The following is a 19,071-nucleotide window of genomic DNA, read 5'->3' as shown; positions in this document are numbered from 1 at the left end:
TGAGCGGGCACAGTATGCTGCCGGACCTGGTCATCTAGGTTCAATTCCCAGGACCCACATGGTAGAAGGAGAGAACTGACTTCTGCAAGTTGTCTTCTGGTCTCCCACACATAGGCCATGGTGTACATGTGCTCCCCAATAGGTACAGTAACAAATAAATAAATAATGACCAGGCAGAGAGGCAAATGCCTTTAATCCCAGTACTTGGGAGGCAGAGGCAGGCGGATGTCTGGAGGCCAGCCTGATCTACGGAGCTCGAAATCTTATCTCAAAAACCAAAATAATAATAATAATAATAATAATAATAATAATAATAATAATAAAAAATAACATAACAATTTTAAGTGAATTCAAGGCCAGCCTGGTCTACAGAGCATCTTCCAGGACAGCCAAAGCTACACAGAGAAAACTTGTCTCAAGAAAAAGAAAAGAAGAGGAAAGAAAAGAAAAAAGTGTGAGTTGATTCACAAGGTGCGAGTGCAGGAAGTCCATCACCCCGCCTATGCAAAGCGGTGTGAGCGCAGAATAGGAGAGTGGCACTGCCAGGCTGTGCTTCTGTGACACTGCCTGTGCTATCGTGTAGAAGGAGGTACAGTGTCAGAGGCCATGTCTCTGTCACCTCGAGAGGAAAAGGCAAGAAGTGAAGGAGGAGGAGCGGGGATTTGGAGGTGAGCAGTCCTGAGCTACAACTCCAGCACCTTATTCTATGACCTTGCCCAAGGTCATCGACAGCTCCAAAACTTGGCCCCCGTCTTAGTTGATGTTTGAAACCCCCAACCCCCCCAGGGACACACTTCCTGAAACAAGGCCACACCCACTAATACTGCCACTCCTTAATGACCAAGCATTCAAATCTGTGAGCCTAGGGGAGACGTTCCTGTAAACCACCACAGCCTCCATCTCCTTCCATACAGAGGACAGTACCAACGAGACACAGACCCAGGGCAGGCATCCTGAGCACAGTAGCCTCTGCACACCGTACGACAGTGGCATGACCAACTGGGCACGTGTTTATAAGTGACTACATTTACATCCTCTCACCTGCACACTGAGCGGGGCCTCAAAGACAATGGGAAAAACTTTGGGTGTCACACATGTTCTTCCCTATGTTGTAATTTTAAAAAGCAGTGCTTGAGAGAAAGATGCCGTGGGACAGAGCTTAAGTGGAAGGGTTTTGTTTTGCTTTGCTTTGTTTTTTGTTGTTGGTTGTTTTGTTTTATTTTGAGACAGGGTTTCTCTGTATTGCTTTGGGGCCTGTCCTGAAACTAGCTCTGTAGACCAGGCTGGCCTCGAACTCACAGAGATCCGCCTGCCTCTGCCTCCTGAGTGCTGGGATCAAAAGCGTGTGCCACCAATGCCCAGCCTGGTGGAAGGGTTTTTTATTAGGAAAAAGTGAATGTGAAAAGGGGAGAAGGGAGGGGGAAACTGGCCTCCAGGGACAGGAGCAGGACTATCCTATTCAGCAGCTGTCTCTCCCCTACCATCAGCAACGGCTATGCCACAAGAGCCAAAGTCTGAGGGAATTCTGTTCCCTCAGGCACCGACTCTTTCAAAGCTACTAAGGCAGTTTAAATCTCCATCCTGCTAAAGGACTCCAGATTCAAAGGTTGCTGTAGAATCCTGCTTCCCAGGGAGGCTGAATAACAAGCAGCTCTCACCTAGTTCACATGTCTCCCAAGAAGTCCTTCTGCTTTTTCTTGCCCTCCTTACAAATCCTTCTTCCCCTGGCTCCTCCCTATAACTTCCTGTCAGCTAGTTGCTGACCCAGCCGCCTGACTGCAGGTGAATTTTATTTAATCAAACACTTCTATGACCAGGCCAGTACAGATGCCTGAACACTAACACCCCACACCTGTGTAATGACCCTGGACCGTGCCTTAGAAAGCACCAGTGGGTGCCAGGCCTGGGGTTCCAAAGGTTTAGTTCATTCCACAGCTGTACTCGCTTCCTGTACAACGTCATCAGCCCAGCTCTGCAGGGCGCCTGAGAGCAGGATTCACACTAGAACCAGCCAGCCTAGGTCCTCAGCTCAGTTGTGACAATCCCACCCCTGCTGACCCCTGGCAGGTTCTAAGGGACATTCTGAGGTGCTATGGTAGTTGTTTTGAAGGACCCTTTGGCCTGTGTGCCAGCCTCTGGGTGGAGCATGTCAGCAGGCTGGCCAGGCAAGCACAGGATTCTCTGTGGACCCTGCTGGGGTTTCTCTGGACGAAGTTTGAAGCTGTGGGTCTATGTTCTTTGTGTCCTCTTATCTATTATGGACAGCCGACAGGCCGCCTACTACACAAAGATGTGGGGGGGTTGCAGGCAGATGTGGAACACCATAGTCAAAAAAGACCAAGGCTGGCCTCTGTGCATCACCAAGGCATCGCTAAGGGCTTGGCAGCACCTAGCCTTTTGGGCTCTGCCCACTCGCTAAATACCACATCTTTTCATCCTGGACACAGAAGCTCTCAAAGCAGCCTGAGGCTGATTGAGTGAGCAGGGAGTGTGCATGTTGGTGCATAAGGAAGGACCTGACTGAGCAGAGCCGAAGTTGCCACTGTGAGCTGGGCTCTGCCTTCTAGAACCACAAGGCTCTCTAAACATCCTGCTTCTCTGGGATGGGAAGATTCGAGATACACTATGATGAAGCTGACATGTATTGACCATGTACATTGGGTTTATTTAGAGGGCCTGTTTTCTCGTATGGCATCGCTTGGGCTTCTCTGTCTCCCTCTGAGAGGTGGCCTGACTTCCCAGTCATCATGGGAGCCCCACCTCGGCGCCCTGAAGTGGGAAGAGCAAGAAAAGGGCTGAGCAGGGCTGAGCGTTAGGCAAGGCTGGTCGGTCTCCTCATCCAACTGCTCTTAACCCCCGGGCTGTTGCTGGCCTCAGCCAAAACCTTGTCTGCTCTTAGATTCTATCTCCTCCCAAAGGCTGAGGCTGGTGTTCTGCTCTTTTGATGGGGGTGGGGGGGCAGGAGGGGTGGTGATCTCATCCCTGAAGGGGATTAGTCACCAGAGAGACAGGGACAGAGCTGGGTGCAGGATGGAGCCTGACTAGGTAAATGAGTCATCTTCCCGCCAGCTCCAGCTCCGAGGGGCCTGCACTTGACAGCTGCTCCCCAGGAGAGACTGTTAAACGGTAGCTACCCAGAGGCAAGAGTAGTTAGCCAGCTTTTAATAACTCATTTTGTTGAATGATTTCTGGTGAGGAGAGAAGAGTTTAATCCCAGAGATGGGGGGCAGAGTGGGGGTTGACCGCAGCCCCAGCAGGAAAGCTGTGCCAGGGCTCAGAGCTCCAGGGAGTTGCTTTTTGCTCACAGTTTACCAAATCCTTTCTTGATTTGAAAACCACTGGCTGACAGGCTGCTGGGCTGTGGTTAAGTTAAGCTGGAAGGGGCTTGCTAACATGTGTCCTTGGATTCCATCTTCTGCACCATGGCATTTATTCCTGTTTTCCCAGCTTCCCCATCCCCTCAAACTTATGCCATTAAACAGAGAAAATCATCCCAGAAGCCCCATCAAGGACAAGCCAGCCAGGCAGGGTGATGGGAGGGGATGCTTTTGCTGTGTGGCTGGCTGGCTCCTGCCACTGTATCCAGAGTCACTGAACACAGGACTGAGATGGACACTCAGCCCTGCACCCACAAAGAGGCCTAAGCCAAACACTCCTGCCTTTCTAATTAGCCCAACCACAAGCAGCCCCAGCTTTTCCTCCAAGAGCCCTATATCTCCATCATCTGTCTACCATCTATCTCCTATCATCTATCTATCATCTATCTATCACATATTCATACTGTGAACCCCAAGATTTTGTTATTTATTGGAAAAACCTGTTCCTAGTTGTGGTATGGCTTAGTCCTAGCACACAGCATTAATCCAAAAGCTTTCTGCTTGAATATTGTAAACAGGATCAAGTAAAGTCAACTATGGGTCAAGAGACAGAGCAAGCTACCGGTAGGCAGGGATAAACCATAGAGAGGGAGAGGGAGTCAGGAGGATGCACAGGAAGTAGATGGGAGGGACACTCGTTTTGAAGAGTCTTGTTTGAGATGGCATAAGAGAAAGCTCTTTCTGGAACATCATCTGAGGAAGAAGGTCATCTGGGTGCTTTCTCCGCCTCTCTGAGCTGGCAGGCTTTTACCACAGCATCTGGCTGTCAAGTCTTCATTGGTAAAAATCAAGGTTTGAGATGAGTTAAAAACAACTACCTATCTCTCTATCTGCTATCTATCAGCTATCTATCAATCACCTATATATCTATCATCTATCTATCTTCTATCATCTATCTATTTGTCTATCATCTATCACTCGGGATTGACAAAGCTGGTAGTTAGCTCTAGATGGACCTCCTACCCAGCAGAGAGCCCAAAGGTGGAAGTGAACCTAGAAGCAAAGCCGAGGCCCAGTGAAGGGAAAGATGAGTCCATGATGGAGGCAGGCAGAACTTGCTTGCTATGCCCAGACTCCTACCAAGTGTTCAGAAGTGCACTTTTCTCACACATCTGCCCTGAAGCACTTCAGTTAGAAGGCCAGGGCCATGCCTGGCCTGAGGTGTCTCCCATGAAGCTAGAGCTTTCATATAACTCCCCAGGCCCTGAAAAAAACACACCCTCTTCAGCCCTCCCTACCACAGTGAGAGATTGGCATTGGGTATCTTAGAGGAAAATTTGGAGCGGGTAGAGAGAAGTATTTTGTCCATGCATCTCCACTTGTAGATGGAGCATCACGACAGCCACCATAGCCCCTGCCCTCAGCAGTCCACAAAAGGTGGCCAAGCCTTGGGAATGGAGACCTTCTGACTCTCTTCTGAGGCTTCTGGACTCTTCAGTCCCTAGAAAGCAGAGCTAAGTAGCAGCCATTCATGCGAAGCTATGAGGTGTATAGAAGCATCTCCCAGAATTCTTTTGTTTTTTTCCCACAGACTCATGTACTCCAACACAGCTACATGCAGGCAGCAGAAGGCTGACCCCTACACATGTCCGGCCTCCCTACAGCTCTAGGGAGTGACATGTCTTCTCAATCTTGGAGTTGGGCCCCTACATTCTTGAAATCCCAGTCTTCAAAACTGAGCACAAACACCGCCTCCACTGGGTTTTCCCGGTCACTCTGGCAGGGGCAGGGGGACTTCAGGAGGAGCTTCTGTGGGTATACCTCATGGTCCTCTGGGTGCTTCTGCTGCTGCTATTTGACTAGGTCTAAGCAGCGCCACACTGGGAGTGTAGCTCACTGCCTTCCTTATTTCTTCCAAACTCTTCCATGGATGCTTCTCTCCCTTCTCCTTTAGCTACAGACATTATCACTTGTACCGTGCAGGTTACTAACTTCAGCATTGTCGTCTGTTGTCGTCTGTTGGGTGGACCCCATTTGTGAGTCTCACAGATGAGGAGGGTACTAATTCCCACCAGTCCATCCAATCTAAGACACTATTTGTTATGAGTACCCTCAACCATGTATGTACAGTGAGGAATCCAAAATACTGCCAAACAACCTATGTATGCCATTGCATGTAAGGTGCATGATGACGTGAGACAAGTTAAAATATAGAGGGTGGGGAAGGCTGTGAGTTAGAATCAAGGAAACCTGGTGGGTGCCCTGAGTCGGGACAAGGATTAAATGAATTGATAAGTATGGAGCACTTGGTGCAGTGCCTGCAACCGTGAAGGCTCCCTAGATGCCGGCTGTTCTAAGCTGTCCTCGGTCCCAGTCCTCTGTCAACACTTCTATGAACTTTCCCAGCTTCCCTTTTAGCCCTGGCTGTCCCATCAAGGCAGCTGGTTATCCACGCAGAGGAGTAGTGTAGGACTGGCTGGTATGCTGCAGTCCTGAAATGCCAGGTCTGTGGCTTGTGGTCCAGGGTGTCTCTGCTCATGTCTTTCTCGCCTGGCCAGCCCTTGCAGCTCGGCTGGGAGCCCCTTTTCCTCTCTCACAGGGTCAGGCTGTGCTCTGTCCATAATGCAGCCCCCTCACCTCACAGCCCATGCCTCATCTCCTTTCTATGCCCAGAGGAAGAACCTCAGCAAGCTTCGTCTGAGTCTGCCTGTCCCTTTTTGACACAGGGTTTCTCTGTGTAGCCCTGCCTGTCCTAGAACTCACTCTGTAGACCAGGCTAGACTTGAATTTAAGAGATCTGTCTGCCTCTACCTCCTGAGTGCTGGAACTATCAACACCGCCACCCAGCCCTTGAATAAACCTTGGAATTCTTGAGTGTTGAATTAAATTTGAATTTAGCCAATTTGAATGTATTTGGGTATGGTGGTGCATGTCTGAAATCCCAGTTCTTGTATCCCAATCCTGAGGCAGGGGCATTGCTGAAAGCTCAAGACCAGCCTAGGTCACAGAGTACGACTGTATCAGATGATGAGATGAGATGGTGATGACAGGAAAGGCTTCCTAGGGAAGTGCCAGACATACAGGTAGGTCTCCATTGCCAAGATTAGCAAATCAAAATACAGGTCCTGAAATTCTAGTTCTAGCTCACCTAGGAAACCATCTTTTAGTTCCAAATGGAAATTCTAATTAACTATCTCCAGCTGGACAGAGTCCAGCCAAGATATCCTCCAAGATACCTACTTACCTATTTAACTTAAGTTTAATATCATAATGACTTCACTTGATGTATAGCAGGTTCGTGTGGAGATGCTTAGTAAAATGCAGACCACTGGGACCTAAATAAACCCCCTGGAATGGGATGCATCCTGGACTCTACACTGTAGTCACATGGCCCGGCTGCTTTGCAATGATTGTTCTGCCATTATGGGGAAATTCTTATTGGCAGTTTTAGTCTCAGAAGAATGCCAGATTGGACTATAAATCATATCCCTCCTCCCAGAGTCAACAGAGCAGCACCTCATGGTAGAAGGTTCCAGAGGGTGATGACCCACATCTCCCATTGCCCTGGGACAGCACAGCCTCTGACTTACGAGTCCAGTGAGCACCTCTACTCCTATGATGACTTCCTTGGCTGTGTTGCAGGGGTAGCTACACCCTCTTCCCAGAGTGGCTGGTAGGGAGACAGTGTCCGTGTCCAGCGTCCCACAGAGGCTACCAGCCAGCGCTGCACAATGCCTATTAGCAGTTTCTGCCCAATCTCAGTCCCAGGTTCCTCAAGCTAAACCGCAAAAGCCCTGTCAGCAGGGTCCCTGTCAGTGAAGGTGGTGGCAGACAGGCTGTGGGAATGAGCATCACAGCTTTTGTCAGAGTGACATAATAGAGCCCCATAAGTCTGCTCTTTGCGGACTGGGATAGCAGATCGATGTGGCATTAAAACAAACAAGAAAACAAACAAACAAGCAAACAAAACCATCAGGCTTGGTATGAACCTGGGGACAGAATGCACCTCTGCGGGGTGTGACCGTAGTGGGTGGGGGGATGGGACAGTTTCAGTTTCCTAGGGATTTCATTTTCTGTGGCTGGGGCTTTGGGGTCCTTCTCCAGACTCAGCTTTCATGCCCATGAACTGCCTGGGCTAGAGGGGCCTGCTACTCTACCGAGGAAAGCAATGTGTAGGCCAACTCCTCAACCTTTCCCAGTGCCCTGTGCCCATCATGTTAATGGGGAGGGAAGATGGATTATCTCCCTCCTTGTCTACTGAGCTGAACTATATGGTTTATAGGGGTGTGTAGTGAGTCCAATGGACCAGACCTCAGAATAAGACAATAAAAGACACACTAGGTAGATATATTCATTGAGCTGCCAGAGAAGCTGCAGACATGTTGTCACCCCCATATAGAGAGGCTGCCTAGCTAATCGCAAACTCAGTGTCATTCCATGGGTACAGTCATTGCCCTTCCAAGTAGCTGTGCTGAGTGCAAACTGAGCAAGGGCTACAAGGAGAATCCAGCATGGGTTCTGGCCCTGCTCTATGTAGGGACAATAGAAACAGTCTATGCATACATAATTTTGTACTAAAGGCCGCTTATCTGGTATTGTCTTCTTGCCCTTAGAAGGTTCAGCTATATAAGAAGAAGCCAGATCCACAACCTAAACCCAAATGCTAAAGGAGGACCTCAGTGCAAGCCAGGAATCCAGACACAGGAGTAGGATGGGGGTGGGGGGTGAGTCCCGACACACACTGGAGAGTCTTGGCCATACGGAGTAGGGTGGGTCTGTGGGGACCTCGGGGAGAGATGAGTACCCTGCCTGTGGTCCACCAGACCTTTAACCAGAAGCAACAGACATCTCATGTGCGGAGCCCAGGCCCTGGGACAGCTCTTATCTAAGTGACCAATATGTCTCATCTGTGCTACAGGAAGGTAAGTCCACTCTGGCGGAAAAAACAAAGGGAGAACAGCCATGCCTCCATATGTCCAGGTCAAGGTGGTAGCTGTGACCAAGAGCCACAAAGGACTCTCAGCAATAAGAGTCATGACACTGAGATAATACTCTTCTCCCTGCCTCCCCACTTCCCAGATGTGGGGCCCTGGCAGCTGCTTCTCTGTAACCCATGGTCTCCTCTGCCTCTTTATAGCTTGTAGAGATGATGTGGGCTGATACACCCTGGGCAGGCACAGTGTGCCGAGCAAATGCAGTGGAATTGGTTTGTTAAATGGGCTGACACAAGGAGCAGCTTCGTTTCCAGATATCGTCTTCCTTTGCGTCTTGTTAACAGCAGTCTCCAAATAGCCTTCTGTCTTGGTTTGGCTTTTAGGGCCAATCTTGAGACTGAGACTCATTCCCAGGTGCCAAACCCAACCCTCTAGTTTACCTCCTGTCAAAGCTGAGCGTCACCTCCTGCTCTAGCCTCTGCTGTGCCTCAGGAGCTTGAGTGCAAGGGAGGTCATAGCTGTGCTGGAACCTTGTCTTATGACACTGGGTCCTTAACATCTTCTTTTGGCTCTTACTGCACTGCCTACTCTAGGGACAGGCACCAACCAACTCCTAGCACCAACCAACCAATACTCATGGCCAAAGAGCAAAACAGAATGACAAAGGGGCCAGGGTCCCATAACTCCTTGCAAGGGTATGCCCTCCACTGGCCTTAAAAACTCCCATTAAGGCCTCACCCAGAAAGTTCCACCACCTCCTAATAGTGTGTAGGCAACAAGCCTTCAACAGATGAGTCTTTGGAAGCTATTTAAGATCCAAGCTAGCCAGGCATGGTGGTGGTGAATGTTTGTAAACTGATCACTTAGAAAGTAGAAGCAGGAGTCTTAGGAGTTAAAGGCCATTTTTGGATGCATAGCAAATATGAAGCTAGCTGTGCCCAATTTGAAACTGCTCCCCACCCTTGAAAAAATCAAAACAGTAACAGTAAGCCATGTACAGTGTCAAGCACCATCTACAGGGAAGTTGAGGCAGGAAGAGGCCTTAGATAGTGTCTTTAAAAAAATCCAACCTGCACCACCTTTGAGGCAGAGACTGCTCTCATTACTGAGTTCTGCCTTCCCTCCCTATCAGGTTCCCACCAAGACAGTGGGCCAACACAGCCTCAGACTCTGAGGACACTCTTGGTTGTCCCTACATTCCATCCAACATTTGTGCAGGTCCATGTGAATTCCTGTAGCCCCAGCCAGTACCCAGCTAGGAGGAGAGCTGCCTGTTCCTGCTCTGATCTCTCCCTCTCCCTCCACATACCAGCCTCTGACTATTCTCTTGACAACCCCTCCACAGCCATGAGTGGCCTGTGGGTATGTGGAAGAAGCCTGTATACAATGACTCTAACACCTCAAATGCATCTCCCACCAATATCCAGCCTATCAGATACCTGGGGGGTGTAGAGAGTCTGGGTGTGGGTGTCCTAGTTATCAAACCTGTTTTGCCTGTTTAGTTAATTCAGCATGGATGTGTCTGGCCAGACATGGTGTCCCATACCTATAATCCCAGCAGTCTAGAGATAAACTAAGGCAACCAGAGTTCAAAGCCAACCTTGGTTACATAGTAAATCTGCAGCTATCCTAGACTACATGAGACCCTGTTGAACATACACAGAGAGAGGGGGGAAGGGAGGGAGGCAGAGAGAGAGGGAGAGAGGGAGGCAGGGAGAGAGGGAGAGGGAGAGAGAGAGAGAGAGAGAGAGAGAGAGAGAGAGAGAGAGAGAGAGAGAGAGAGAATGAAGGATTGCATGCCACAGGTTGTTCTCAGTATTGAGACTTTAGCTGAAAAATGGAAACATTGGAAAATCCAATTCTGTATTCTCATAACCTGACTAAGCACCCATTTTCCAGGCTTGGGACTTTCCATTCCTTTAGCAATTTAACAAAGGAATCCCTCTACTAGAGGTTCTATTTTCCTGTCTAAGCAGAGCAGCCATTGTGACAAAAGGAGATGTCCAGTCACAGGACAGGCTCTGGCTGCCCCTCCTCCCTCACTAACACCTGGAGGGACAGGTCAAAATTCAGATCTCTTAGGTGACCATGGAGCTCGGTGGTAGAGCACAAGCTAGCCTTCCTTGTTCCAGGCCTGACTGAGACAGCCAGCAGTGACAAAGTATTCCTCTCAAATACTAATAAATAGTACTCAAATACTAATAAAATAGTACTCAAGCTTAAATAGGCGAGTTGTAACAAAAGAAGATTAAAGTCTCTTCCAATTGTGACGCTATAAAAATCAAGAATTTTTCTTATCATGGAGGTATGAGGAAACACATAAAATAATGTTTAACACATCTGACACAGCTAGCATTCAGGTGACATTTCTAGGACCCCTAAATGTAAATCAATATCTCCTCCATCCTCTTCCCTACTCTTTCCTTATAATTTGACCAATCAAGTAGGCATCCCTAAAAATTAAAATAAAATTATATTATATTACTGAAATAGTGCAGGTTATTTTCTTTATAGCTTCTTTTGTTCAATGTTATTTTGTGTGTGTGAGATTCATCATATTGTAAATAGCCATGGTTCATACTGGTTTGTTGTTGTTGTTGTTTCTGTGAGTAAGGTTCGCTTGTAATGAGCAGACCATGGTCTAGTTATGTGGCTGGGCATTGGCTTATCAACATAGGGCTTTAAACTCTATGAACCGGCTGTGTGGGTGCAGGTGCCTAAAGCTTTGGATGCCAAAGGCTTTGGACACCCTGGAGCTAGAGTTATAGGTGGTTGTGAACCACCTGTTGTGGATGCTCAGATATCTGCTAAGGTCCTCTGCAAGAGCAGCTTCTCCTCTTAATCACCAGGCCATCTTTCCAGCTCCTGATAAAGGACTTTCTACATTTGCTTTATTTTTATTTTGTTTTTAAGACAGGGTCTGAAAGGATGGGCATTGGCTCAGGACCCCCAAGACCAAGTTCTCAGCACAGAGGAGATTTATTTTCCCTAGAGAGATGAAGGGAAGGAAATAAGAGACTAAGACAGGAGATAGAGATGAGGGAGAAGGGGGAGGAAACAGAGAGAGGGGGAGGAGAACAGGGAGAAGGGGGAAGGGATATTTGTCCTGGAGGGGCAAAGGACTGGCTCTGGATAGAGAGGAGGCTGACAGAGCCCATAGGAAAATGGCAGTTTATAATGGTAAAAGGGGAAACCCCATGTTAGGATGAGGTGTTTAATTTTAATTGGGCATGCTAATTAGGTGATGCAAAGAGGACTTCTGATTGTTGGACTTCAATTCTTTGATAGCTGGTCCTCGGTAGTCAGCCTCAGGAGGAGGAAGTGGCCAAATAAGGGACTAGACCTTGGTGACTAGCTTTAGGAGTGTAATCTAACAGTTTTTAGCAATGAAGATGGAATGGAGGAGAAGGCCAAGGTCTACCAGGGCCATGTTTGCTATGCTTCAGCTAGCTGAAGTCCATTCAGGGTCTCATATATCCTAGGACGACTGCCTTGAACTCCTAGTCCTCCTGCCTCTACCTCCTAAATCCAGGGATTATAAACATGCATCACCATGCCTTCACCCTCCCTTCACACGCACTAATATAACGAGTTGATTTCTTTGTGAGCCCAAGAAGCTGAGTTTGGCTTTAGAGTATTGTAAAATCCTTCTTTCATGTTCCTGGGCAAGCCACTAACATTTTGTTTGTCTTGTTACTGTTATTTGCTGTTATATTTCATTCTTTTGTGGCCAAATTTGGAACGCAGCAAACAAACCATCTTTCCCAGTGAATAATGTCATCGGATTTTCCTTGAACTTGAGTCAGTAAGCATAAAATGAATAGACAACTTGGGCATTTCCTCCAGGGAATCAAGAAAATGATTAGCATACAAGCTCAAGGAATTTGCTCTGAAAGTGTTAGGGAGTATTTTCTCTGGCCTACTTAAGGAGACAGGAAGCCAACAAGGACAAAGCACCCTTGATTTCTCTCCCCAGAGCTGGACCTACCTCACGGCAGCACACTGGTTGTCCCTTTTTACTGGGTGTGAAGGAAGTGGGATCAGGTCTGAAGCTTTACTACCACGGGCATGGAGATGAGTGACAGCGGTGAGACAGCTCAGTCTCCAAGGCCAAGAGACTCAAGGACCCCAGCCCCTTCTCAAGCAACCGTAGACCAACCCACAGGATCCAGCTGGGCCAAAACATTTCCCTTGCCCATGGTCTGAGCAAGGGTGACTGATGGTGGACCCGGAGGGGGGGGAGGGATCAGAAGCCCAGTAGCAGATGTCCAGATTTGCACTCTAAGGGCTGGGGGAGGGGAACTTGTCCCCCATAAGGACCCTTGTGTAAGCTCAGTAAGTGAACCAGAGCTATCTGGTCATTCTCTCTCACTGGTCCCAGAGTAAGCAAGTTCTGGAAATCCACCCCCAACAAGGCTGTGTGCCTGGGAGTCCATTTAAAAAAAAAAAATGCAGTCAGGGGAACAGGTGTCATTTGTTGGCTTTGTTGGCTGCTCAATGGTCAGCATCTGTGCACCTGTTGCTGCTTGACACACCCTATTGGGCCCATCCTAGTGCCTATATGCCCTACCCGTGCTATGTACATATTCCCACAGCGAAGGTCTCTTTCCATCCTGTTGAGGTTCTCATGATCAAGAGCCACCAAGAGAGGGAAATGTCTAAGTGCTGTCCCACCCCCATCTGACTGAAATCAGTTAGGATAGGAGTTGATCCTGCATCTGTATTCGGACTGTCACACGCCCACAGGAGATAGGGGCCACTCGCCCTCTCTGACCCTGGCTGTCATCTCCACAGGTTTCGGCATGACCACCCCAGCCACAGTGGGCGGGAAGGCCTTCCTCATCGCCTACGGACTGTTCGGCTGCGCGGGGACCATCCTCTTTTTCAACCTCTTTCTGGAGCGCATCATCTCGCTGCTGGCCTTCATCATGCGCGCCTGCCGAGAGCGCCAGCTGCGCCGCAGCGGCCTGCTGCCCGCCACCTTCCGTCGAGGCTCGGCTCTGTCAGAGGCGGACAGCCTAGCGGGCTGGAAGCCCTCGGTGTACCACGTGCTGCTCATCCTGGGCCTGTTCGCCGTGCTGCTGGCATGCTGCGCCTCGGCCATGTACACCAGTGTGGAGGGCTGGGACTATGTGGACTCGCTCTACTTCTGCTTCGTCACCTTCAGCACCATCGGCTTCGGGGACCTGGTGAGCAGCCAGCACGCCGCCTACCGGAACCAGGGGCTCTACCGCCTGGGCAACTTCCTCTTCATCCTGCTCGGCGTGTGTTGCATCTACTCGCTCTTCAACGTCATCTCCATCCTCATCAAGCAGGTGCTCAACTGGATGCTGCGCAAGCTGAGCTGCCGCTGCTGCACACGCTGCTGCCCGGCTCCCGGCGCGCCCCTGGCACGGCGCAATGCCATCACCCCGGGTTCCCGGCTGCGCCGCCGCCTGGCCGCGCTGGGTGCCGACCCCGCGACCCGCGACAGCGACGCCGAGGGCCGCCGTCTGTCGGGCGAGCTCATCTCCATGCGCGACCTCACGGCATCCAACAAGGTGTCGCTGGCGCTGCTGCAGAAGCAGCTGTCCGAGACGGCCAACGGCTACCCGCGCAGCGTGTGCGTCAACACACGCCAGAACGGCTTTTCGGGCGGCGTGGGCGCACTGGGCATCATGAACAACCGGCTGGCAGAGACCAGCGCCTCCAGGTAGAGCGGCCGCCCGCCCCCAGCGCCGCGGACCCGGCCCGGGCTGCGCGCCGCCGGGCGGGTTTGCTTCATTTCTCTCCGAGATGGCGCTTTCTTAATCTTTATCCAATAAAAACGAAACCAAAAAAAAAAAAAAAAAAAAAAAAAAAACAACCACAAAAAAAAAAAAAAAAAAAAAAATGTTTTCTAAAGAAATACTATTTGGCCAGGCCTGACGTTATCGAGGGCAAGTTTTAAATGAGACTGTGATCTTTTGCCCCCCCTTGGAGAATCGTGGTCCCCAACAGATTTCCCTTCCAGGAAGAGGAAAAAGTGGCACCCTAAATCCCCCGCCCCACTCCCCGCGCCAGTGCATACTGCAGCAAAGTGAATGCATTCCTGGGCTTTGCAGACGGGCACTAAAACCTTCCCTAAGCACACAAGCAGCTGGCAACCCCGAAGCATATGGTGCCTCCTTCCATGGCTCCGAATTACCTCCTCAGCCTTTAGAATCCTGGCCCAGCCTAGCAGCTTCCTTCTGGTCGTCAGAAGTGATATAGTCACAGTTTTGACAGGTGGGGGTAGGGAGCGCCATATGTCGCCTCCCGAATATATATATATATATATATATATATATATATATATATATATATATAATCAGCCACTACACACAGGGGAATGGTGTAGTATTATGCAATGAGAGGAAACACAGCACCAACCGGCGGACGGTGGCATCTCCCCCCCCCCAACACACACACACACACTTGGAAATTGTAAATGGTAAGGGGCTTAGCTGGTCTTTCTCAGCCCGCGGCTAGTCCACTTCCTGAGTTCTGCTTGAGGAAACTCAGGGGGAACTGTAGGGAGAGGTGCTGTCTGACTGGGGGTCCGGCTCTATTTCAGTGTGATCTCTGGATCATGTTACCAACCAGGACTGGTTGCCTCTTCTCAGATAAAATTTTGTTTTTGCTTTCTTCTTAACTAATGCTGTCTAGTTCAACTCTTCCCCCCTTTTGAGCACCTAGGGGTGGGAAGCACAGGCCCCACCCATCTCTTCTGTGATTCAGGGCTCTACCCTCTACCGCCAGGGAGGGGGATACAGCACCAGAAGCCAAAAGCAGCCATATTGCAAATGTCAGGCCATTAAACTCCAGTGCCTACCACACAGTATTTAGGGGCAGGCAAAATGAGATCTCCAAATAACCAGGTAGGTCTGTTTTCTCTCTGCATACTCTACACTGGAGGTGGAGGAGGCAGGAGGAAGGAAGATGGGGGAAACCCACCAGTGGGAGGAGTCATGGAATAAAAGTGATGTTCTGAATTGTGGTCCTCAGGCCAAGGGTCAGCATCTCCCAGATTTATCGTCTGCAGAGGGAAGTCCAGATGCCCAAGGCTTCATAGAAGCTATGAAGGAACACACCTCTGCCCTTTGTCTCATCTAAAGAAATGTCAATATTCCAGAAAAGTGTCTGCCCACAGTGTGACCCAATATACAACACTGCTGTTAGGATTTTCTGCAAACGCTATCACCTCAATACTATCAGTCTCCCTGGCAATTGCGCCTGGAGTGTGTGTGCACATATGCACACATGTTACACTCACACACATAACATTTAAAACCATATTTGAATGCCAAACTCCTCTTTCCCTTTCCAGTTTCAGATAGGAAGGAAAAAACAAATAAATAAATAACCCTGAGCACAGGGACTTGATTAGTTTGGGTAATTTCCAGTCTGGTTTGGGATTGGTCTTTAAACACAGGTTCTAATCTGGTATGAAACCAAGGAGATAGGGCTGGCAGAAGAGAGACAATCTTACTAAATCTTCGAGGGTAGACCCCTCCAAAAGCCATACTTCCAGTATCCACTGTGACTGTCCATCAGGGCAGCCCATGAGCTATCATATGAATAATGGCTTTGGCCCCAGGAAGGGACTACACAATCAAGTGACGGTAAGTCTCCAGTATAGAGCTTCTGGCGGGACCTGGAAGTAAAGCAGCAGGCTTATCCCTTTAAAAGATGAACAGACTAAAAACATCCAATTAGAGATGTCACCTAGGCAACGGGAAATAACTTGGGAAGCTGAGCCATCCAGAGGGGGAAGTAGAGATTCCCATGGCAGAGGCATCTGGACCAGGCAACATAGCAGTTTGCCCATGGGGAGGGAGCTCTGGTAACTGCATAGGAGGGCTAAGGCTGGGCCACCAAGTCACCACCTAATAAGGCATCCAAGCCATCATACTGATGCATGGCGCTGCCTGGAATTCTGCCTCTTTGGGAGCAGAGGAACAACCACCAGGATTCTCCTCCAGGGAAGAGAAATGCCAAGCACTCCTTGGCAGCCTCTTCTGTCACCATGCTTCGTAGGCTCCCCTAAGCTGCGTATGTCACACAGCCGCACAGCTGTTCCCAGTTACTTTCCTATGTGTGGTCTTTGGAAGACGGCAATTGGCTGCAGCTAGAGCAAAGCATCTAAAGGAAGCATACACCATGGTTTGCGGGGTCAGAGAAAGGAAGCCCCTCTTTTCTTTCCCCCTCATGACTTCCCAGAGAAATGTCTGTCCTCTGAGTATCTCAGGAACTGGTGACACATGAACATCGTTGCCCCTGTCCCGCCAACCTCCATCACACAACACCAGTCTCGGTCCCACTATGTGGCATGATGTCCCATTACTGTCCCCTGTCCAGACCAAAGGATTCAGTGTCCCAGATGCCTGGGGGCTGAGCTCTTGAAAATCTGGAGCTCCCCAGGTCAGAGGACTTGATGGAGCAATAGATTCATGCGGTATGACTTCTTCTTTGAGGGAATACTGAGAAGCAAGAACAATGGGAACAATGGCATTGCTCAGGACCCCTTTCCTAAGAAGGACTCCATGTCCTTAGATGGCAGTGCCTCCTCCACGGTCACAGGGATCTCTAGTCTGACCCATGGCTGGCAACTCACCAATGTTCTCAACCTCAGGGCCACACTTGTGGCCCTATAATGTTGTGAGCACCTGTAATGACACAGTATGACTCCCATAATCTTTTGTCTTCTGGTTGTGGCTACACAGAACACAGAGCCCAGGGGCTGAGCCTCTGGTCTTCTTAGAGTTGAGTGGGTAGATACAGAAGCAGCTGTTGGTGTCATTACTCATGAAAGCCACATATATCAGCCTCTGTGTCTTCCAGATGAAGCCTAAGGTCCTGGTGGGATGGTCTAAGGGCTAGACAGTCTCAGGCCTTCAACTCTTGAACAGTGTCAGGGAACTCTGGCCATTGCATGTCATGCACACGTGTACCCATGCACAGGTGTACCCACGCACAGCAGCCTTACAAACAGCTACTAGCCCTTTCCTCAAGCCCTTCTAGGTGGGGCCACTTGAAGAAGAATGATGTTTTTCCCTGTTGAATTCTTTAGAGATCTCCTCAGGCTTTGTTGCTCTCTGTGTTGAGGAGTTTTATGTACAGTGTGCATGTGTTCGTGTTACACAGACGCCAGCATCCAGCCCCAAGCCCACCCCTAGAAATAGCTGGTCACCAAGTCCCCCAGCAGGGTCCTCTTCCTACAGGTTCTACGGTGAGGGCATCTGAGCCCTTATTAACAGAGGAGATGCTTCTAGGGGGCTGAGGCCAACAGTACCCCATCTAGTCAGCTGTCACAGGGCCTGTGGGCCACCTGGGTCTATCTTAATGTAACCTCTTACACTCTTAGGAAAAGAAAAAAAAAAGCACAAATCTCTATCAGTGTCCAGGAGGCCCTGCCAGCCAGCACCTCAGGGCCCTTCAGTGTCCAGAAGAGGTACTGGGCTTGTCCGTGTGTCACTAGGGTTGTTGGTAGACCCTGGAGGTTCCTCCTATAGAGTGGGAAGGGGGAAGGACCTGCTGAAGCCATTCCTGGCCCCATGTGGGCTCGGTAGCACAGACATGTGGCCTGGACTCTTGTGACCCTGGAGAAGTCCCAGCACCAGCAGGCATCCTGCCTCGTGACATCACTGAATGCAGAGCAAAGCCAGCATCACTGTGCGCTGAGAAGCGATGGCATTTCTCCACCAACCTGACAGGAGATCCCGCCCCTCCTCCCAAGAAAGCTGGCCCTGGCTTTACAACTCATTTTTTAATGCTGCATTCTCTGGGGAGGGATTCTAGCATGCAGGCAAGCCTACAGCACTTGGAAACAACACATTTCTCCTTCTGTGCAGCACTTTGCTCTGAGAAAGGACTAAGGAATATTTAAATTAACGATGAATAAAAAGCAGCCTGCCACCCTTTGAGCTGTTTGCTTTCTATCTGGTTGGAGCTCCTCTTCCTGTTCACCCTGGCTTTCCAGGCCCCTCCTCCTGACTTCCTGTTCACACTGACTCTCCAGGCCCCTCCTCCTGACTTCCTGTTCACACTGACTCTCCAGGCCCCTCCTCCTGACTTCCTGTTCACACTGGCTGTCCAGGCCCCTCCTCCTGACTTCCTGTTCACACTGACTCTCCAGGCCCCTCCTTCTGACTTCCTGCTCACACTGGCTGTCCAGGCCCCTCCTCCTGACTTCCTGTTCACACTGCCCCTTCAGGTCCCTCCAGACCTGTGACTGCTGTAGAGAGTTAATCCACAAATTGGCAGAGCTACCCCCGGGCAAGCCTGGGCTGAGGTTGGTAGAGTTGGGACATGCACTGAATCATGACCATGCTATCAAAGCTGGTTGCACACTTGACCCTTCAAAGTGAGCTTGGAAAAATGCTGAGGTCATGCCCTACCCGGGAGGGGCCCAGGGCAGGCACTAGGGTTTGTAACTTTTTAGGTAGTGCAGGTGATTCTCACGCTGCACAGGATTGGCTCAGCTCCTTGCTTCGTCATCTCTCAAATGAGGTCATGACCCCCACATCTTATATCCCTGAGATAGCTACTAGAGTAAACAGAGGCTGGGAACTTTTGAGAATTATAAAGTGCACCAGAGGTACCATGAGGCCCCCTCTCTGAGAAGCATTTCAGGCTGACACGGCACCAGAGCCCCTCTTGCTCTTCCTTGTAGTTTGTCACTTTGGCAAACCTCTCCTTTACAGTAGTCTCAGCTCTAGCATCATGGAGTCTACTGAGAATTCCTCCTCCACATGCCCCTCCTAGTGATAAAGGCTATCCGGGAGTCTTGAGGACAACTGAGCCTCTCTTGAGGAACTAGG

At 49.8% G+C, this 19,071-nt stretch overlaps 1 protein-coding gene across 1 annotated transcript in view; it reads left to right on the top strand.

The window, feature by feature from the left end:
* Kcnk12 (potassium two pore domain channel subfamily K member 12) overlaps positions 1-14,096 on the top strand; it is a 44,605-nt gene extending 30,509 nt beyond the window's left edge. Inside the window, exon 2 of the mRNA XM_051175230.1 lies at positions 13,046-14,096. Coding sequence (XP_051031187.1) covers positions 13,046-13,947 — 902 coding nt within the window. The 3' untranslated portion in view covers positions 13,948-14,096. The remainder of the gene's footprint in view (positions 1-13,045) is intronic.
* The last annotated feature ends 4,975 nt before the right edge of the window (positions 14,097-19,071 follow it).

Source organism: Phodopus roborovskii, unplaced genomic scaffold (genome assembly GCF_943737965.1).
Source record: "Phodopus roborovskii unplaced genomic scaffold, PHOROB, whole genome shotgun sequence".
Lineage (NCBI taxonomy): Eukaryota > Metazoa > Chordata > Mammalia > Rodentia > Cricetidae > Phodopus > Phodopus roborovskii.
The sequence above is the reverse complement of the archived record's forward strand: the minus strand, read 5'-3'. Positions and strand labels throughout refer to the sequence as shown.